Source organism: Hippocampus zosterae, chromosome 12 (assembly GCF_025434085.1).
Source record: "Hippocampus zosterae strain Florida chromosome 12, ASM2543408v3, whole genome shotgun sequence".
Lineage (NCBI taxonomy): Eukaryota > Metazoa > Chordata > Actinopteri > Syngnathiformes > Syngnathidae > Hippocampus > Hippocampus zosterae.
This window is the reverse complement of record NC_067462.1, coordinates 12,192,114-12,215,426: the sequence shown is the minus strand read 5'-3', so window position 1 is coordinate 12,215,426 and position 23,313 is coordinate 12,192,114. Positions and strand designations below refer to the sequence as shown.

General features: G+C 40.7%; 1 protein-coding gene across 4 annotated transcripts in view; it reads right to left on the bottom strand.

Moving 5' to 3' along the window:
* Positions 1 to 410: 410 nt before the first annotated feature.
* Positions 411 to 23,313, bottom strand: part of thsd7ba (thrombospondin, type I, domain containing 7Ba) — a 160,040-nt gene continuing 137,137 nt past the window's right edge. For 3 of the 4 annotated variants that reach the window (XM_052081427.1, XM_052081429.1, XM_052081428.1), the window contains 11 exons: positions 20,378 to 20,525; positions 17,269 to 17,384; positions 16,019 to 16,136; positions 14,402 to 14,547; positions 13,768 to 13,936; positions 8,380 to 8,553; positions 6,299 to 6,394; positions 4,165 to 4,247; positions 2,960 to 3,149; positions 2,578 to 2,665; positions 411 to 2,277 (listed from right to left, as the gene is read on the bottom strand). In XM_052081427.1, the coding sequence (XP_051937387.1) occupies positions 2,196 to 2,277; positions 2,578 to 2,665; positions 2,960 to 3,149; positions 4,165 to 4,247; positions 6,299 to 6,394; positions 8,380 to 8,553; positions 13,768 to 13,936; positions 14,402 to 14,547; positions 16,019 to 16,136; positions 17,269 to 17,384; positions 20,378 to 20,525 (1,410 nt within the window). In that variant the 3' untranslated portion in view covers positions 411 to 2,195. The remainder of the gene's footprint in view (positions 2,278 to 2,577; positions 2,666 to 2,959; positions 3,150 to 4,164; positions 4,248 to 6,298; positions 6,395 to 8,379; positions 8,554 to 13,767; positions 13,937 to 14,401; positions 14,548 to 16,018; positions 16,137 to 17,268; positions 17,385 to 20,377; positions 20,526 to 23,313) is intronic. The other variant, XM_052081430.1, reaches the window with a different exon arrangement.

The window sequence follows — 23,313 nt, the reverse complement described above, 5'->3', positions numbered from 1 at the left end:
AAGGAGGTCAGATAACACCAGAGCAAATATTCAGATTGTGGAGACAGGGGAAGAAGATAGCGTACACTGTTGTCAGCTACCGATTACTGAATACTTCACTCCATCACATGAATAATGCACGAAGGGTTGCATGTGGAAATGTAGGAGTTTATCTTGAATGCACGATCCATTGGGATGACGGTCTGGTGTTATTTGTTTATTTATTTATTTGTAGTTTTCTTTGCATACACAAATGGTGGATATAAGAATAAAAGAAGATATACAGAAAATAAATCACTTGATTTGTGCTTTCAAATATTTGGTTTCTATCATTGTTCATGTCACTTGATGGAGAAAACAGTCAATTACATGAAGCCGTTTTTCTCCTTGATGTGGGCCACCTCTGTGTGTTTACCTGTGAGCGCGTCCCTCTGTGTGAGGCAAAAGAAGATACCTTCTTCCGATAAAAGAAATCATTTGCATTCGATCAAATGTGAATGCACCATTTTAATTAGGCAATGACAAGAGTATTAATGAGTTTGCCTTTACACACTAACTCGATGAGTTTCATGTAAAGCAATCAAGATGTGACAAGGTTGAAGAACAGATTAATTTAAAAAAAAATCATTGGATTTACCATTTGATTGAGGAGTTAGCAATTCAAGAAAACACTTTTGTCATTTTGTGTTACCTCACACTCGTACATGAGTCATATAATGGGGTGAGGCTTGGAGGGTTCACCCGCTAGTGCACGAGAAATGATCGAGACCTCGTCAGTTACGCCTTATTGTCTCTGATTTGTTGTTTTTCCTCTGGCACGGTTGTTTCCTGCATATCGAAGTTGGGGCCGCCATCTAGGGACCTACTCACACCTAGGGACAATTTAGAGCGTTCAATCAGCCTGCCGTGCATGTTTTTGGAACGTGGGAGGAAACCGGACTACACGGAGAAAACCCACGCAGGCCCGGAGAGAACATGCAAACTCCACACAGGGAGCCTGGAGCGGGAACTGAATCCAAGACCTCTGCACTGTGAAGTCGACGCGCTAACAACTGGACCACAGAGCCACCCTATGAATCAGCATTTCACAATTATTTATTTTTTTTCATTTATTCTATTTTTTTTTAATCACTAGATGTACAATAAATTATTTCCATAACAATTATTTTAAAAACTTTGATGTGGAATCACATTCTTCTTTTTCTTAGTGCAACTGAATAATGACCCTAAAACAAAAGAACGACTTTTTGGAGGTTGGGGAAATAAACATTCTCCATATGTTTGGAAAAATCTCAAAATACAAATGAAAGTCTTCTCTTTCAGCACAACTTGACTATCCACGGCGAAGGTGTATAAAGGCATAATCATTATGCCATTGCCCGTATAATTCCAGACCAAACTGTGTGTATGCATCTTCTTTTTCTTTCTGACATTCATGTGTGTTTTGTATGTTGTACGACGTGAGTTCGTATGTCACTCAGCAGCATCGTCTCACTGAAATGGTCGAAATGTTCACATTTCTTGGTTTCTGAGTATCGAATGATATTTTGGGACAGAGAAACGAGTGCATCGCGTTGTTAAACTCAAGGCAAGCCTCCTTTTGGTTTCCACATCGACACAACATATGGCATCGTCAACAAAAGTACAATCCAACAGCAACGACTTGCATAAACATTTCAAACACTATAAAAGTCATTTCAAAGGAAAAGGAATTGTGTATCAGCACTAATGTAGTGCATAAAGCATTTTTTTGTGTTTATTCTCAGAAAAAAGGCTGTTTACACAATAAAGTTGTGACATTTCCTTTACAAATTTCCAACAAGAATGAGAAAAGTGTTCCTTTTTCAGCCTCTGTATGTCATGAATTTTGGATATGTCCATTAAGAGACAACCACAGCTCCATTTGGTCCATGTGATTTTCAGCACACACACATAGATGAGAATAAAACAACATTTTTTTAAAAAAAATGCTTCAGCTTTTGCAAGCTCTGATGATTTCAGCCTGCATCGCCGCGTCCATGTTGCGAGTTTGGCTTCTTGGCTCTTCTTTCGAGGAGCAATTTAGCATGGGAAAGTGTGTCGTTTAAGAGCAAATACTCTTTGCGCGGCTCGACCGGAGTACCTTGATCCATTCATACCACCTTGTGGCGTCTGTATACGTCAAGAGTCTGTCCGAGAGGCAGAGGAGAACATCGGTGTGAAGAATCCCAACGTGGTTACATATCTATGTCACCATCATAGGCCAGCGTCAAAGGTTTCTGCGGCGGGGGTGTCGTCTTTGCGATTTTGCCCGATTTGCTGAAATACAAAAAACAAGACAAGCTGACAGCGCGTCTGATTTGTTGCCTCAAGGCAGCCCGACATGATATCAGCTTTTACGTCAAGTTCCATGATGTGATAGCGGCAGCACACTCGTGGCGAAATGTTGTGAGGTGTGCAAGTCATCCTTGACAGAATGGAGAACAGATGGTTGGGAATTTTCGTGGCTGCGCAGCACTTTGCATCTACGGGTTGTATGAGGCCCCACACGCAACGAGAGGTTTTGGGAAGAAATTGTGCGTCGTGATGAAGCTATCAAGTAAATAAATTGATACATACCAGACCAGGAATGAGAATGCAATAATGAAGAGTACTAAGATGAATCCGACGGCAGTCACGGCGTAAACCCACAACTTTACTCTTCCATCTGTGCAATGAAAATCAACTTTTAAGATATTTTTGTATTTTCATGCTTTATGAGAAAACATTCAAACATCCTACTTACTCATAATTTATAACAAAAGTAAAAATGAAGTTCTGCCTGCACAAACACATCCGTCTGCAGTCGAATGGTTCAGCTATTTTTATAGCACATATAACGATGAGCCCGGTGGAAACTTCACCCCTGACTTAGCGATTTAAGCTCTCGAAAGCCACACGTCAAAAGTAATGATTTCGGGCACTCGGGTCAAAGCAGAACTGATCATTTCCATTTCAGTACCTGGGCCAACAGGTCGTAAGGTCCACTCTGTGAGACGGTCTCGAGCCCGAGATGGTTTTAATCTTCCCGAGTTGGTTTTCACGTCAGCTTTCAAATTGGTGTCTACACCAGGGGTTCGAGTACAGTAGTCCAAGAAGCCGTGTGTGGTCATCACTTCGGTGTAACCCTTCTCGCAGCGACACACACCACTCTGCAGAGAAAGGGCTGGCATTATACACCGTCAGTATTTGCGTAAAACATCCATCCATCCATTTTCCAATCTGCTTATCCTCACAAGGGTCGCTGGGGGTGCTGGAGCCTATCCCGGCCAGTAGGCGGGGGGCAGCCTGAATCAGTTGCCAGCGAATCGCAGGGCACACAAAGACGAACAACCATGCATGCTCACACTCGCGCCTCGGGGACAATTTGGAGTGTTCGATCAGCCTGCCATGCATGTTTTTGGAATGTGGGAGGAAACCGGAGTACCCGGAGAAAACTCACGCAGGCCCAAGGAGAACATTCAAACTCTACACAGGGAGGCCGGAGCTGGAATTGAACCCGGTACCTCTGCACTGTGAGGTCGACGCGCTAACTACTGGAGCACCGGGCCGCCCCACTTTAGCTGTATAAGGTTTTATTGTTTATTATCAATAGCAAGTGTAGTAAACATTATTCATCACAATTAGTCTATTAAATTTAATTAAATATGATGAGTGTATATGCACTTTTTGGACATTTTGTATATTGGTATATTGGATACGATGGTCACAGTCGATGAAAACTGAAAAAAAAAACGTTTTGCGGGGACAAAAGAATGGACATTAGAGGGGTCCTTCTCCCTACTTATTTTCAAAAGAACTGTACGGTTCTTTTCTTTTGTGTTTGACAATGTCTTGTAGTTCCATAAAGTCTACTGCAAGGGGCAGTAAAACTTCAAACTTTCGTTCCGTCTCCTTGATTGCTTTATGATTTGTAAATTGGGCGCATACAACATTTGTATGCGCCCAACCCTCTTCCCCAACCTTCCGTCGTCGCATCCTGGCATCCAGCCTGCATTTATCGGCATTAATATGATGATGCTTTATGGCCTGTTCTTTAAAAAAAATTAAAGAAATCATGCTGTCATCATTCAAAGTTTATTTGAAACCACCGCAACGGGAAGAAAGAGGCAAGACTTCACAAGAATTGATCACAGCTACATGGGTGACAGTATCACGTGATCTTACCGACGTGCAGTGCGAGAACGGCTTGGCGCACGGCGGATGGCAGTGCCGAATCATGCTCGGCATTTTCTGCGGGAAACACCCCCCTGATGATGAAGAAGAAGAAAAAAAAAGGGGGGGGGGGGGTTCGCTTCAGTGCCAGGACTCATCGATCACTGAATTAATGTAGTGTCACTACTGATTAATGTGGCTTAGTTGCCTATCAGGGTCCATGATCAATCTATGAACATTTTAATATTAACATTAGAAAATTATGTGTCAAAATATCAAAGGAGTGTTGGGGTACCTCTCCAAAGGAAGGTTATTCCTCCTGGGCTCATATTTGCCAGAAACATTTCCTTTAAAGCGATAAGATCAGACTCAGCGTCTATTTACAGCACACGGAGCTCACCCTAAGCCTCCATTCCCACAGCACCTTTGTTCCGTTTCTCTTCGCCTGCTTTTCTTCCCACACATACAAATGCATGATTATATTTATATGGATTGAAAGTCTCCCAGCTCAGCCTCTGGTTTATTGATTACTTATGCTCAGAGTGAGAGGGGAAATCAATGAAGGCCGCACTGAGAATATGCACATCAGATAAGGTGGTAAATTCGAGAGCACAGTACTAAAATTCGTCTTCTCATGTGAGATGTGTTCGACATGTCGGCACCGGAGGCTATTATTTGCTACTATCAGCTCGTATTTTTAAGTTCATGCGTCGGATTTTGCTGTCGAGGATTAAATAATGCATTTTGCTGAAAATCCCACATACGTTATTTTACAAATGTGAGTACACTGATTGTTTATTTTTTTGGTTCGATATGTGGTTTGATTTTTTTCATGGGACAATAACGAAGAAGTAACACTTTGGGGTAGGGTGTTGACAATATTTTTTTTATTGCCTTGGCCTGTGTCCCTTCCGAGTTTGTACGTACCACTGGTGGTATTCGGGCTCCCTCTAGTGGTAAGCAAAAAAATCACTGGCCAAGTACGATTCTGTTCTATAAGTTTTAACTTAAAACATTTGCTTTTGAGCATTACGCGTTTGCTATTTAAATATTTATTTAGGTATGATCACACCATTATTTAAATAGAAGTGTTTAAAAAATGTTTTACCATATTTTCCATAACTGCAGACCTTCGTGCTGGTTTTCAAACTGCACACTGTTGCAATGGCAAACAATAATTTTTGAATGTACTTCTTTTTTGCAACCGTACTAAAGAATGTTACATGGATGTCATTGTTGGTGCTTTATTTTGGTTCCTGTTTTATTGACTTCGGTTTTTTTTTAACTCAAATGAAATGTTGCATTACTTGTTTGTTTGTTGTACAAGACTTTCACTGAGAGTGTTCTACAAAAATTCTTCTTCTTATTATTATTATTATATTAGGAGTAAAAGCTGTCTCATTTTTAGTAAACAATTATGGCCTACTGCGCTGTTGCATTTGAATTTTTTTTTCCCCGATAGTATTTGGTGGAAAACGTTTGATAACCAATGGCTTCTTCTTTCAATCCTCATATTAGTTCTTCGTCTTTAAATGGCAGACTGAACTTCTCACAACCAGAATGAGGGAAGCGATACACCGAATTTACAATATATGTCCTTTGTTCACACTTCATATCTATCAAGACTAACGAGTCACATGACACCAGAGAGGGAAAATTGCTTATTCTGCCCACTTTGGACATTCTCACCTCGGGGCGTCATCACGTTTGACGCCATCGAGTTAGACATTAATGGCTGGTGTTATTTTGAATTTACATATAAGCTGTATCCTGACTACTTTACATTGCAGTAAAGTGTCATTTCTTCAATGTTTTCCCATGAAAGTATGCGATAAATTATTTACCAAAGTGTGAGGGTATTCTCGCTTTTTGTGAGATACTGTACATTGTAAAAGATGTCACATCTTTTCCACTTGCCCACTGGAAAACATTGGTAGCATAAAACCTCGATCATGCATATTGATGCACAGCTCACATCCGTTCACACCAGCGAGAAGTGCATTAAAAACAGAACGAGGACACTTAAGTGTCTGCTGCATCCACACAGACATAGTACAAAGATATTCACATTTACGTCCAGCTCTGCATATTTCTATGACCTCACGGCTTCAAGACCTATCTGGGGCGGTAAGATGACAGTGTTCACCTGTGACGATGACACCATCCGAGCGCTGACACCACACTGCTCTCTCATTATTGCTCCATCCTCCTGTTCTCCACTGGTAACTGTAGCACTGGCCTCCTGCAGCAAAAGCAGAGAGGCAGATGATGCTCATTAGCAGCTCGTATCGACCATCCAGCGCGGTTGTTAGGCTCCGATGGACATTTTACCAGACAGGGTAAGACATCATGTGGATGGAGGAAAAAGGGGTACCATTTACCACTTTGTGAGGATTACAGGAAATGGGATGGCTGGAATTGGTTGGAACTGAATTAGAGACAACTCCCCCCCACCCCCCCCCCCCCCCCCCCCCCCGAAGTAGAGTTTTGCTGGAGGGAAAGTCCAGTGAACACAACTTGGAAACATTCAAGTCGCACTCCAATCTGACTTTTGCATCAATAAAAAAAACTGGATTAAAGATCAGACTATTTAGATATGACAAATTAAGCAAGACAAGAATGTGGCATTAAATTAAATGCCAAGTACTTCGACAAATGGTTTGAAAAGTGGCTAATTAATGAGGGAATAAGAACCCTGTGGTTTATTCTGAATATGCAGGTACAGACGGGGGAAAGGGCAACGCTATTTACTGAAACACAAAAACAACACACAGGTGTGCGGTTGAAACAAGTGCACAAAACTAAACTCATAGAAAATACAGTACATGTGCATACAGTAGACTGTATCTGTGCAGTCCACTGGGCCGGGCAGTAACCCGATGCGTCATCTTTAATATTTCATTAAAATTGGATACATGGCGGGGCAGTTATGACCTTTCGAGGCTTAGAATACTGACCTTTTAATAATGGCCAGGAACACTATTTCAATTTGACATTAATATGGCAAACGCATCATTAATATCATGACGACATATCTAGATATGCTGTAACAGTGTTTAACCTTTTTGCTTTAGTTAAGTAAAACCCACAAATCATAATTACGCGAAACTAAACTGCGGGGTGATGACGCACTCTACAAAGGGATGGTCAATTGTTTTACATACTCATGTATGTATTAGTCGTCAGGCATTGCGAAACACGGGAATCAAGAACGAGCCAGTGGTGTAGTGCGGATGCGCATGACAGTCACCGTGAGGGCGCCTCCTATGCACGTAAACCAAAAATGTCATTGTATAATGTTATAGCCTTTCATCCGGATGCTTTAGGTTTTAGTCACACTGCCGGTAAAATTCCTCCTCATGTTTCTAGCAGATATCTAAATCATTTGTCACTGCTCTCTTCACATTCCACGCTGAATGAAAAAAAAAAAGCATGAAGCGAGCAGTGATCTGCAAGCTGTGCAGTGGGCAGTTAAATATATTGACGACACTTGTATCTGAGTCAATGCTCTGTGATTCACCCAATTGTTGTCAAAGTATTTTTCTTATCCCACTGCTTCTTTTGACTCTGTGCTGCGGCTTGGTGTTCACTCAGTGAATTAAAAATATATATATATATATGTTCAATTGCTCTGCATGAATAGCAAAAGGGAGATCAGTCACCGGCGCTGTAGTTGTTCATTTGCCTCACTTGCGTCCAGGCAGTGTGGGTTGAGTTAAAGAGATTTTGGTCTCTTCGTGTAAATGTTTTTTCTGTCTTTTCTGCCCCGTGATTGTCCAAAGATTGTCGAGTCCAAAGTTTTGCCCATTTGCCGTGCAGTGATACTTTGACTTACGATTGCCTCAGCTTAGCAGTCATGATAAATTAGTTTTGTTTGTATTGTGATGAAAGACAAAATCTGATCAGGTGAAGACAAAAGTTGCAGTGAAACACTGAAAATGAAAGCACCTGCGAGGAGCATGGAGCAGACGCTAAAAATGAACTAACCGCTTTACACTAAGTGAGAGCATCTCCTGTCGCCGCCGAGGAGGCCACACTCCTTAAATGCACACATCAACACATTCATTTCCACTTTGTCAAACATTTTCCATTCTTTTTTCCAAGTCTTGCAACGACACGGTAATTTGAAGGGACTGGAATGAAGTGAGCTCATTCAATCAATTTCAACTTGAAAACAGCCGCATTAACAAATAATAACAACAATCCGATAGGAGGTTTGTCCAGTACCTTTGCATGGCTGCGTTTGAAAGACTTGCTGTGGGCAGGTGTCCTGGTTCTCAGGAACTTGAATGATCACCGCTCTGGAACGGGATTGACGCCCTGTGCTTTCAAAACTCCGACCTTCCACACAAGTCAATTGGCAAGAGCTCCAAGATGACCACTCTGCCAAATGGCAGTCTCCTAAAGACAGAAAAAAGACCAAAAAAAACTCCAAAACATGACTGGCAAGGCCATCTTTTAGTCAGTAATGCAATCCGATGATTTTTCAACATGCACAGGCATACACGCATGCACGCACGCACGCACGCGCATGCACACGCGCACGCACACACACACACACACACACCCGTACACGCTGGCTGGCAAGCACTATTTCAGGGATCATTTTATTGGTGTTCCCATGACAGTGTCTGGTACATTCTATCCACCCCCCCCCCCCAAAAAAAAAACGACTACTACACATCTGTGACAGATATCAAAGCACAAACAAATTACTCACAGGCCAGTGGGTATTCAGAGATAATAGACCAACCGCCATCATATATTACATTAACTTATAACTCGATAGCCGGTAGTAAAATGTGTCTCGCGAGGGAGCGGCAAAGTAATTTCATTTGGGGAGACATTTTTAGCAGAGAAGTGGTTGATATTTTTTGTCCCGCTACAAATAGCACATAAGCACTTTGCTTCCTGAAGGTCAAGCAAATTAAAAAAATTTAAAAAAGCCTTGTAATCTTTGATAGGGTCATTTCGTAGGTAATAAAATAAATCAATATTATAAAAATGCACATGCGTGCATGCACATGCACGAGCGCACACACATATTTGTGACTATGAGGATTACAGATTTCTGTGTTTTAAATTTATGGCCAACTGAGGTCCACACAAGACAAGAGGTGAAATTTATGGAGTAGGTTTAAAATACATTACACATGATGCTATTATGGTAAGTACATATTAGTCCCGTTTGCACAGAACATTGCACAGAACAGGATTTCAAATATAAATGTTGCATGGTGCCTCACATCTCCAAGTACGTTTACAATAAGAACATGGATTAATGTTTGTGCAGTCTGAATTGTTTTGCAGTTTTAACAGATAAAAATTAATACCTAAAATATATATCAACAACGTTTTCACGCCCTCCCATGAAGGAAACACCCACACAGATTCTACACACATTTGGGATTTTTGAGCAATCAAAGAGAGAGAATGAAAAACTGCTACTTATTTTACAGCTAATGTCAGCCTGTGGCTCAGTTCCAGTGCTTTCTTATCAGAGAAGGGCTGCTACAAAAGCTCTTGATGGTATGGGGAAGCTCTAATAGCATGTTTAAGCTTATTTGACCCTTGTGACATGGAGTGTTATCCTGCTGAAAGTAGCTATCAGAAGAGAGTAATCTCAAATTAAGTGATGGAACTGGACGGGCTGTCATGTTTGAATGATACTCAAGTCACACTAAGGTGTTAAAGCAGGCCAAACGTATACAGGGACCATTCATATTTTCTGGATCATTCTTACTAATTCATTTTCAGAGCAGATATCCCCCATATTGACTGAGCATTTTGACTGAAACACTGAAATAACCAAAATAAAGAGTAATACTCTTCTTTCGGTAATGCTGGAGACAAGCATCAGAGTTCACCACAAAGACATCTTGGTAATTCAACCACAATTTGGAGGTGGTTGTTTCTAACCTAACATTAAAAACAACGGCGATAATATTCCAACAACAATGTAAACCCCACCACAAACTTACAAAGTGTTGCCATTTCTCTCCTTCATAATAGACACGAGAGGGTGAAAGTCACCCCTTAATCTTTATCTTCTACTCAAAAGCTGTGCTGATCATAAAATCCTAAACATCTATCCAGTTTTTGTGGCAGTAGTGCCCACTACCCAAGCTATATTGTCAAGACCTATAATGTCCATCAAGTATTAATAATCCAGGATTTTACTTGGGCTTTTAATTCATTTCAAGCCTCACCTTCATGCTCAGTCTTTTCAGTCATCGTTCATGTTGTCAGAATGCAGTCAACAACAACAGTGTATTTGTCTGTCACTCTTTTTACACAGTGTACTAAATAAGGTCAAGCACGGTATCGAAAGAATGTATGCTACTTGAAAAAGAGACACCTCCCAGAAGGAGGCTCTGGCATCAGAAAACCAGTGAGCTGATTTATTTCACAGGTGAGCCCCACATGGCCAGTTTAGGCAGATGAGTGACGAGAAGAAATTCAGCATCGGCTTTATTTGATCTTATTTATTGTATACTGTACATATTTGCTGTATAAGGAGTTCTCTTACAGGGATTTGGTTGGAGACACGTGCGATGGGAGAAGGCAAAGTGTACAGCAGTGACACACTTACTGCACATTGCATCCATTAGAACAGCTTTTCCCTGGCTGCAGGAATTCTCACCAACTGTACACACAATCACATCAAAAGCCCCTGATCCTGAGCCGACGCTTGCGGCACCAGTGTGTTGAGTAAGGAGGAATTAAGGCAAACATCAGAGGCGCGTTGCAAGATGGTGCGTCTTCAGAGCAAACAAGAGTCTCTAGGTCGCCAGAAGATTGTCATAAATATACCTCATATATACTTTGGCAGACTGGAATAAATGATGAAAGTCCCGATTTCCTTCATCCATCGTGTAAAAATAACCTTGCCAATGGACAGTACAGCTCAATCTCGGAGGCAGTTGAGCGATAGCATACAGGGGGAAAAAGAATGAATTATTTGCTATTCTGAATTCATTTTTGATCTTGCAAAATGTATCATGTATTGTTTGTATGTAATGTACCATTAAGCGCCTTCAGCTGGTCCAGAATGCCGCTGCTCGCCTCTTGACTGGTACTCGTAAGAGGGAGCATATAACTCCCACTTTGGCATCCCTTCACTGGCTCCCCATTCATTTTAGAGTTATTTTCAAGATCCTCCTCTTTGTTTTCAAATCTCTGAATAATCTCGCGCCACCTTACCTCTCTGAGCTCATCCGCCCCTACATCCGCCTAAGGTCTGTGGACCAGACATTATGAGAAGAACCAAGAACTAAACTGAGGCTCAGAGGGGATCGAGCCTTTTCTGTTGCTGGTCCCTCTCTCTGGAATGACCTCCCACTGAACATTCAGCAAGCCTCCTCGCTGCCCATCTTTAAAGCCCTCCTCAAAACTGACTTGTATTCTTTGGCGTTCGACTCAGCATGATTTGTCCTTGATTTTACTGTTTGGTGCTTTCCATCGCCTTTATTACCGATTCGTCTTACTGTTTATTGTGTATGTTAAATCGCTCCATGTACAGCACTTTGTATGCAGCGATGGCTGTTCGAAAGTGCTCTATAAATACTGTTGACTTGACTTGACTTGACATGTAAGCCAATCGCGATCGACCGGTAGATCGCGGATCGCGAGTGGTATAAAGGAGAAAAACAATTGTGTGTTTTTGTGCATGCTAGTAATTTATTTTTTGTCTTAATGTAGACTGCACTCTAATCATCCTATCAGTCTCATTTTCACAAAAAGTATTTAAAAAAATAAAAATAGTAAAAAAAGCAGGTAAATCTTTAACTCCGGTGGCGTGTGACCTGCGTCACCGGAAGTTGTTAGCGTGCAGCAGTCTGTAATTGCAGCTTGTGATCAGAGCTGTTGCGCTATATCTTTAATCGTTATCATTATTCTCATTCAGAGTCCGTTTCGTGTACAATCCACCGAGGGCACGGGCAAAGCATAGGAATATAGAGGGCTGAGGGGAGCACTTTAAAAGGATCCGTGTGAGCTACGATAGTTAACAGGCTGCAAAATTGCATCGCATGCCTCCATGTCAGGCTGTTGCTCATCATGTGCATGTGCAGTAACGGGTCGATCGCGGGAGCTTGGTTGATCAAAAAGTCGATCTTCTGTCCAAAAAGTTTGCCCTGATGTAGGCAATATATCATTTTCATCATCGAAAGTCACTTAATGCTGCACCTTTTTAATTTTCTCCCCCCCCCACCCCCTTTTTTTTGTATGAAATAATTGGTGTGTGTCACGTTCCGTGCCTGCCAGCAGGTGGCGGGTTTTTTCCCTCTGCCTACTGCACACCTGCTCTTAATTCCAGGGTGATTATCAGGCCTTTTTAAAGTGGCTCTGGCAGCTCATTCACTGCCGGAGAATTCCACGCCGTGCCATATTCTCTCGTGCTCTATTTCGCTATTTGTTATTGACTCGTTGCCTTCTTGCCTTACAGCCGATATTCTTGTGATTCGCGTTGAGACTCTAAGATTTGTACTAATCGTATTTTCGCCAATTCAGGCCCTCCTCGTGTTTTTGTTTTCCGCGAGCGTTTTCAGTTGTTTTTTCCTTCTTTGTTACTCCTGGTCCTTATTTGATCAGCGTTTTTTGTTACCGTTTTTCCTGTCGGGCTCTTTCTGTTTTTTGTCATTGAAGACACTTTTTGTTTGACAAGATTTTTTCGTTGTCTGCTTTCCGGGGATCCAACCCTTTACTTCCTTGTTCTGCACGAAGCGATCTGTTATCGCTTCGGGCAGAACGTGACAGTGTGTTTTTCTCTCATAGCTTACTACCAGATACCTACCGGTACTTAGGTTAAGTACAAGGGAAACTTCTGAAATTTATTTTATTGTGCTTTTTTAAAATTCCACTTTGCAAAGTAGCGACGTAGTTATATATAAAAAAGCCGTTAGTTGTTGCTCGGCAGAATTGAATGGCTTTTTTTTTTTTTTTTTAATGTGAATCGCAGCCGATGGAAACGACTCCAAAAACAACACCATAAGGATTACAAGATATTCAAATACAGTAATTTTGGAACTGGATTATAGCTTTGCATTCAACAAATAACGTACTTTGTACATATTAGAATGAAAAACAGATCACCTGAGGTGGAGCAATGCTAGCAAAATGACAAGTTTAAAACATGATGTGTGTATGCCATCATGTGAATACAGGAATCAGGAGTGGCATGTATTCAATATTTGGTGGGATGTGCCAATTTAAGTGTGGTAAGAAAGTGATTTTGGTATGGTGACTGCATCAGTAGATGATGTAGTTTGGTGAGCAATTTGAAGCATTTGGAACCCAGAGGGGACTTTCTGACATGGCCAGTTAAAGATGAATAGCTAATTAGTTATTGTGGTAGTTTATTGACTTGGCGAAAGCAGCTGTTTTCAGCAGCGGCTGAAATGTCAATGAGTTGGGGGAGATGATGCATTCCGGCAAATGAATGCACAAGTATTGATGATGTGGCATGTAAAGCAGGGAAATAATTATTGGTCTTATGAGAGTGAAATGAATGCGTAATACATAATTCATACTGGCAAAAAATAATTACTGTAAAGTGAGAGTGCTCCTGGAGAGCTCTTGTGAATTATGTTGATACATTTAAATGGAGATGTTTACCTTGACAGGGAACGAAGCAAGGCTGCGCCACATCCTGTTGGATTTCCTTCTTCAGTTTATCGCCACAAAATTCCTCCGCCACTGGCACGGGAGGAGACTCAGTCCAGTCACCCTTGTGAATGACACATGATAGGTTTCTTCTCCGAAGCCCCTCGCCACAGTCTGCACCCTGCACAGTCACACACAAGTGCACATATACATACATGTATATAAATAGAATGTGATTAAATGAAAATCTTGCATTCGACTTACCGGTACATAACAAAACTACAAAATTGATGAACAAACATGAACAAACTCCATGTAATTAAAATACTGTGGTTTTTTTATGAGTGTGTGGGTAGCAAAAGTTAAAATCATCAGGTGCCCAATTTTGAATGAAATGGAAAGAAGAGGAGAAGACATAAGTAAGGATTCCGCTATGTATGAACATAGATTAATTGTGCTGTTATTCTTTTATGGAATGGAGTCGGGGGCAGAGCAGCCACATCTCTGTCCTGGCTGCTCTGTACAATCTGACAAAACTAATAAGAAGTTGACAGTCAGACTAATTGAACTGAAAACAGATTACAGGAGCCATGAACGCTTACCCAACTAAACATTTTTTATGCTGTTCCAGTAAATGTAGTCATACCTCTATGGTGCAGGGGGACCAGTCACTGAGCAGCCACATGTAGCAAGGGTTTATGGGACATGGCTTTGTCTGGATGAGCTGGTTGGGACAAGGCCGACCTTCCTCATGAGCATCCTGCAAAATTCGCCGAGTACGCACAGACTTCCCTGTAGAACACAAGTGCACGTTTATAAACTGTTATCTAATCATAATAATAATACATTTCATTTATAAGCGCCTTTCAAAACACTCAAGGACACTTTACAATCACAGTACACCATTCCTTTAATCTACTTCTGTTACACGACAAACGGATAAACAATTAAAAAGTCTGGTGAATAAGCGGAAAGAGCGGACAGAATGAGCACCGTGAAACTGCCGCCTAAAATTGATATAATGCATATTCAGAAGAAAGAAGGCAGCTGTGCCCACGCTTTTCCCTCATGACACATTTTGCTCGAGACAAAGAGGAATTAGTTCAACAGCACTTTTCCTCTGTTTCATCATTAATGCTCATGTCTAACAGTCTCCTAACACAAGTGTTTCGTGCAAGGGACTCATTAATAATTTGTGAGCGTAAAAGTTTGGGAAATGGCTGAAAAGAAAGAAGGGGCCCGAGAGGCTTTGCTAGTTAGTCAGTAACTGAGCATGACCTTCATCAGTGGTGCGGTCAAGACATGGGAGAAGACACACACACACACACACACACACACACACACACACGCACACACGCACAGACGCACACATGCACACGCACAAAGTGGTATCTAGTGCCACAAGCTCTGAACAACAGAAAAGACAAATGCTCCCCGCTGGCATTGTGATCATCACACCCTGAAACAGAAATGACACTAATCCCTCGTCGAGGTTGACAGACTGGCCGGAAGCGGCGACCGAACTGTGAGACTGAGTTTGAGTTTATATCCTGCGCTGCAGCATGATTGGCTGGGAACTTCTTGGAGCGGAGTGGGTAAGAGGCAAGAGCAACCAATGTCAAATTAAAATGAATGAACTTAGGAAGATGCCGGTGAGTCTTTCCAATTAAAAGAATAACAAGGTTTCTCTCCTGCAGATTGGTTTACGGAAACCCTGGCAAATGATGCATGGATCCAGGATACAATTCTTACCTTTTGTATAATGCATGAGCTTATAAAACATCTTTTTCAAATGACGCCACGGGTTAGTGGTCCCTAATTGCATTTTTGAAACCACCCTGCATGAATCCGATATATATATATATATATATATATATATATATATATATATATATATATATATATATATATCACACTAAATTATTAAAGTGCTTATAATGTTATGGGTCAGGTGAGACAAAACCAACCTCACAATGACCTCTGAAACCAAATTTCGAGGTGACAGTTACTGATGGCAAAATGCGGTGTCAGCTTGCAAAAACACCCTCTCCGTCTAGAAAAATTCGTTGACCCGACACCTTAATTTTTAATACTTTAATACTTTGAAATCTATTCATGCAGAATCCTGCAGGATACCAGAGTAGAGGAGATAATGAAGCCTTACAAATGCGATCAGCACTGTCTGTCCATTGGGTTGCCATTCCCAAAGGTTTGGGTGAAGTGTTTGTTGTTGTTTTTTTTTATTTTAATTTTGGTTGTTTACCTTGGTTGCCACAGGTATGCGAGCATTCTCCCCATGGCGACCAATCAGAGAGGACACAGCTGACCGGACAGTCGACCACACAGTTCTCCACCAACTTCCAGTCCTTGACCATTCCAAGCTGTACGACAGAAGGGCACAGCAGCCGTAATAAGCGTCAATTACATATTTGAACACACTTTTTGTAAAATATACATTGCAAACTTCCCATTGAGGTTCATAAATCCTGCCATTTTCCCCCCCTACACAATGTATGAGAAATGAACAGCGCATTTGGGACCAAGAGCTGCTTACAGTTTATTTTAAAGACACCTTTGAGAAAAGCACAGGCTGTTGCAGATAATTTAGCTTGAGATGAAATTGCCTCATGAAACATAGCTAGACGCAATGTATATAAATTATTGAAAGCCTGAACATTCTGTTTGAAAAAAAGGGGACAGAGGTACAATTGTTGCTCATACTTATCATGTGAGATGAATGCTAATGTCCCCAGTGGGCAGTTATATTTATTCCAGGATCCCATCCATCCAACAAATCAGAGATGAGAAAAATATTTTCTGGATGAATGTGTTTTTTTTTTTGGTGGGGGGGTGTGATGCAGTGATTCCAAATTTGCCCTTGCTCTTTCTATAGTGGTTTTCATAATAATAATAACTATTATTACTATTATTATTATGCTGGTAATAAAAATAATAAAGAACATCAGAGCTAAACATGACAAATTAAATACACTTAAATCTGCATTTGGCAAGCTTTTTTTAGGTTGATCTTAAAAACAAAAACTATCTAAAAATAATTTTACCAAAAAAAGTACTGCAAAAAAGTATAAGTTTTTTTTCTTTAAAATCAGCACCAAAAATCCGTATAGGGACATGTGAAGCCACCTCTGAGTAACATTTATTGTTGACCAAGTTTATCTATAGGGCTTTTCCTTCCGCAGGTCATGGATGGGCAAGTGGTTACCCTGGACTGGACACCAGCCGATCACAGGGCAGAAATAGACAAACAACCTTTGACAACTCAGGACACTTCAGAGTCTCCAATGAACGTAACATTGTTTTTTCGGAATGTGGCAGTTCTGAGAGAAACTATACAAGCATAGGGAGTCTGCAGGCTGCATTTGAATCCCCAACCTCAGAATTGTGATCACTTCTTTTTTAAATAGGCCAAACGCATCCCAGCCAACAACGCATGATACAACATATACAACGACCTCGCAATTACAACGATAGTATGATGAAGTTAATGATTACCTGCTCACACTTTTGCAAGTCCGCAATCTGACCGTCACTGCGGATGCAGTTGAGAAGCCGTTGCCTGGCACCTCCACCACAGATGGCATTTTCACTCAGTCGACATGTACTCCATTCTGCAATATATATGCACACACACTTTAAATAAACATGTACATGTGCAGTATTGCTAAAAAAATGTCCAAGGCAACCTTTAGCTTTATTGATTTAACAGTGCTGTATGACTACAATGTCTCAGCATTGATACTCAACGCAGGCTGAACAGTTCCAAACGCTTTAAATATTCTTGACCTGTATTCTTGAGCCGATTGCAGCAGAACTGTTCTTGTTGTCTAGGCCAGTGATTCTTAAGTGTTGGGTCAGGAATCCGAATTGGGTTGCCGACAGATTTCCGCATAACCTCGGTTTACAATGGTCCCGACATGATGTGTCAAGTTGACGAATGGCATGCAAGTGGCGTAGGAATACGGGATCACGCTTCACCAGACGGCACACACATTAATCGGTCCACTTTATTCATTGATTTAAACATTTATTTTGGATCCTTTTATCTTCATCAAGTGTTCTTAACAAATATTTACTGTAATTATGACTTACCGGTAGTGTGTTACTGTAAATTAGTGACAGACTGCGCCATGTCGCTACACATATTCGGTCTAACTTCTACATTGCAGTGACAGAAGTGGAACACCACCATAAACTGTGGATCCCTGATTATGAACGGCTCATTTGAGTTGGCGGATGGTGCATAAAACTTGTTAAAATGTATGCAAAAGATGGAATTTTAAGGATCCCGTCTACATTCTTTTAAAAGTGTATTTCACATTTGTAACTACATACAAGCTATATACGCAGATGTAGCAATTTATTGAACCAAGATAACATGATTTTTCTAAATAAAAAAAAAATAATTCAAAGTTAGGCTGGCACAGTGATGGACTGGTTAGCGTGTCACCCTCACAATACAGGAGGTGCAGGGTTCGATTCTGGCTTCCTGTGTGGAGCTTGCATGTTCTCCCCGTGCCTTCGTGGGTTTTCTCCGGGCACTTCGGTTTCCCAAAAACATGCATGGCAAGTCAATGGCACACTCTGAATTGTCCCTCAGCGTGACCGTGAGTGCGGCTGGTTGTTTGTCTCTGTGTGTCCTGCGATTGACTGTCAACCGGTTCAGGGTGTCCCCTGCCTACTGCCCGATGATGACTGGGAGAGGCTCCAGCACACCCGCGACCCCTCGTGATGATAACCGGATTAGAAAATGGATGGTTGAATGATAGACAAAATTGAACTGACCATGTTGACTTGGCCCTCTTCAAGTGTTACAGTTTTTCACGTGGCCCCTTGCAAAATTAACTTCCCGCCCCTGCTCTTACCAGTAAAATATTTAAAGTGCATCTCAGGTCAGTTTTCACTCCTAAGATTTACTTTGAGTAAAATTCTGGGGTCATCTTTATCCTAATTTTGATATTTCATCATACTATTTTAATTGACATTCAGTGGTCTTGTTCCTCCATGTCTTAATAGCATGCAAAGACGATTTGAACGAGTGAGCACATATAGTTACTGTCATGTACTGTATCATATTTTCAAAGCCATTTTTTTTTAAACAATGCCTCTTCTTTAGAGAACATGCGACTACCAGGGTGACAACAGTTGGGAACCACTCTGCTCAAAGATGTTTCGCCTCACAAAGCAAGATAGAACAGATTGAGCCTCAGTGCTGGGTTGCAAACCAAAGTATTTATCGTCAATATTGGAGTCATGCCCAGCCACAAATGGCATCACTCTTTTGGGATACAACACAACGGTCATTAGAGAGAGGCCTCCGTCAGCTCACGGCAGTTGTTTAGTTAGAATTAGCCTCTTGAATATTAAATTCAGTTGTTACAATGGTCACAAAGAGGATAAATATAGAATCTATTTGGAAGGGATAAGAGTACTGAACTCCTAAGATTATCAAACATTCTACACACTAGTAGAGAAGGGATAGGTTAAAAAAAAAGTATATATATATATATATATATATATACACAGTATATATATTTCCTAAGCCCAAAGAATTCTGAAAAAAAACAAAAACATTCTGACTCATTCAATGTCCATTTGCCATGATAAATGGGTGGTGGGGGATCCAGGAATAAATGGTAAAAATCTAAAATAAAAAGTATTGAAACTAAAAAGGAACACATAAACTGAGGATATGCGAATCAGCGGGTGCCAAACTGTTAACATACAGGGGTCGACTGCAGCTTTAAGTTGCAATATCATCAATCAGCACTACATGGCAGACATATCTTAGTTCCCCCTACACTGGGTCGTACACTGCCCTAAAAATATAATGCGAGTCGGCTTTTTTTGGCGGATTTGAAATGGTATGCAGAACAAACATAGGTTCTAAATAATATTTAAAAATAGATTGCTGTTGACAAAATTATACAACAAGAGTTCCATGGTTTCCTGTTCAACAGTTTTGTGCCACCCTTGAATGGTCACTTTTATGCAAGAGCGCTCTCTGCCCTGGAAAAAAAAATACAGCATGTGGTTATTTTGTTGTTTGTTACTGGGTTCAAATTATGGATCTTTTTATGGATACATTGAAAAATAATGTATTATCAAAAATGAAAAGCACCATTTTGTAAGTATGCATGCATTTTGTCCATAGTTAATTTTTTTTTGTCATACTTCTGGTTAGGAAGAGAGATGATGAAAAATTGTGGCTCCGTCCAGCATTTAAGTTGTCCACCCCTGTTCTAGAGTATCATATTTGTGTTTCTTACACCATCTGTTTGTTAGTCAGCAGGCAACTTGTTTATAGACAACACAAACAGAATGGGCTATATTATGATTTTGCAGTGGGGTGTGTGGAGGGGGAATCTGCACCTTTATGAAGATTTGTCTCATTTCTTGCCTGTTGTGTAATTATACTAAATCAATGTCATTAACGATGTGGAACAAGACACATACAAAACTGTAAATGTGGCTACAGTAACATTGCAGATGGTCAGGACAAAAGACATCTCCTCTTCCGCTAATTAATCCATTGGCTCTCTTTCATCGAAAGTTCACCCTCAGCAATAATTGCATAGCAAGAGTACTCAGAAATGATTCCTACCTGAGACTTGATACTGGTAAGTGAAGCAGGTGGTGTTGAGAGAACAACTTTCTGACTGCATCATTTCTGGACAGGCTGCGCTTCCCACGGCAGGTAGGCGGAGGATCTGTCTGCTCCTGTTTCTCTCTGAGCCTCGTTCACATTGCTGCTTTTGCAGAGAAGAAAGCACAAACACACACACACACACACACACACACACACACACACACACACACACACACACACACACACACATACAAATACATGGCACCTGACTTAAGTTTTGTGTTTTTCTGTATTTTCAGGACTGAGCATGTCAGATGGAAATGCTGCACTTTTTGCACTTGTTCACAGTGCTACCACTACCACTAACTTTGATGTATGCAGCAATCATTTCGCAAACACATTCGAATTGACTCACAATGTCAATGGGTTTGAATGACAGAAAATTTGATGCGTCAGGCGTGTTGGTGAAAGTGCTAAATATAATATACTGTAAGTGCTTCAGGTGATGTTAAGATCGAGTTGTAGTGGGAGTTTATGGTAAAGTTTCTGCAAAAAAAAACCCAACAAGAACCCCCCCCCCCCCCCCACTCCTTTTTAACTTTCAGGCTACCTCTGCCAACACAGCAGCTCTTAAAGTTAAAAGCAAGCTGCTTTCCCAATACATTCCAACTTTTTACTCCAGTAATAAATCAAATGGACTCCTCCAAGTTGTATTTAGTCTGACATGGCTGAGTACGCAAGACGGTCGAGAGTCTCTTTTTGCCAAAATTACAAGCGCGGTGAGAGAATGGGGCAATCGAACATTGCCAACAGCGTCTCAAAATATCCACACTATCGCTTTACTCTTGCTGGTTCCTCTTTGTAGTCATCTGTTGCTTCTTTGAAATTCATGCGAGTGTTTTTTTGGCTCGATAAAAACTTAATACAACATTATAGGTGATCCTCAAAAAACTCCACGTAGGGTTGTTGTTGTTTTTTTTTTTTTGTTGGTTGATGTGTGTTGCCATCTGCATGCTGTGTGGCAAGGAGTCGCCAACTGTTATTTTTCCACAGTGGTCCACTTCAGTCCATTTTGTGTGCAATGGGCCTTGCATGTTGTAAATAAATATGTCGGTGTCTTAATGATCAGTTTTGTAATTTAAATATAACTGATGTATTTACAGTGAGGCCTCTGTAGAGCCCTGTTTCAATCAAGCTACCTCATGTTTTACTTGTGAGTGAGTGTAAATATTGGATTAAGTCACCTTAAGTATCTTGAATTTGACGGTGCCTGGTCCACAATTTAGATAAAGAACTGTAGGATTGTACAAAAACAATGACTGTTGCTCTTCTTTGACTAAACACTATTTTATGTTTAACTTTACTTTTCTCTGCCAAGAGCGCATGCTAGCATGATGGCAACCAATTCAAAGTAGCGCTGCAAATCTTTCAACGATAAATGAAGTGACTAAATGAGATGCTGAATATGGCAGATCCGCTAGGCAGGTCTCTTTGGGAGAGTAGCGGGAAAAAGAATGAAAGCTTTATTCGCCCCGGTGGTCCCGATTCATCAGAACATGCACTTCAATCAATGTCAGCTCCTAATGAGGCTCATCACTGGGAGGCTCATTAATCAAGAGCAGTTTTCACACCAACTGTCACCGAAACACACAAATCTATTTGTACATGACAACACCGTGTCCTGCAATCTGGCTTTTTGTGTTGACAGATTAAGGCTTTGAAAGAATAGCCATGCGTACGCAGTTTCGGAATACACTGCAATGATCCAAATAGAGTATCACACAATTTGGCTGCCATACTTAACACTACCACCTGCGTGCAATCTACACTTAGCTCAATTCCATGTCTTGTATTCAAATAAAAATGAATAGCGGTACTATTTTTTGAGAATGATAGAAAAGGACCAGAGCAGGGATAAGCTTTGAACCCTATTTTATAGAAGAAACATATAAATGCAACATTGTAGGTGCTAACAGCAGGATTATTGCACAGGAGTGCCTTAGACTGGCAGCAATAAAAGGCCACACACACACACAGAGCACACTGCTTTTACAGATGTGTGAACAATATTTCAGAGAAAAGGGCCTTTTGTGTTAATAGAAAAAGCCACTATCATGGAAAAAAACCCAAAGAAAAATAAAAGTGTTGTGTTTATAGTTTTTCATCAATGTGTTCATTGGTAAGGGGAAGCTATAGCAAAATCCAACAGTCGGTTTAAATCAACGTTTGAAAGTCACTTTTGTTTGGAAAGTTAGGAACAAATCTATGAACTCTCTTAGACGCCACAACTGTCTAAAAAGTCCAAAACCCAACCCCCTCTTGATTTCATTAGAGCCTTGTGGAATTATTTCGCCACAAGAATTAAAGTCTGTATGCCTTTTTGACAAAAACAAGTAAAAAAAAAAACAACTATATCTGTTTGATATATTTTAATAGGACTGTTTTCTTAAAAATCGATAGCTGCAATGTTGTGTGCCAGAGTCCGTCATCCATCCTCAAACTATTTTTGTGTGCAGATTAATTTCCACCTATTACAAAGTCAAGTCAGAACTTTTTTAAATTGCATCACTCTTGGCTCTTAGACCTTTGAATTTGGTTTGGGAAGATGATGTAACCACATTCCTTTGTTTTTGTTAACCATTTAACACCTTCCCTCAGAGCGAGCGCAGGGTTTGATATCACAGTTCGCGGCTGTGAATCAATGATTATACTGGAATTAATTAATGATTTTTTTGGTATTAAATTAATGATTGAAATGGATTATGGGAAGATTTTGTCTTGCGCAAACAGTATAAGTTGGCATTTGCTTGAAATAGTGTGCCTGTATGGGTCCTACACTAAGGCAGGAGATGCTCTTTACTTAAATAAATAAATAAATAAATACAATCATGATTTGCGCCATCTATTTTGAAGCTGATTTGAGGTGTGATACAGTAACGGAAAAATACCAC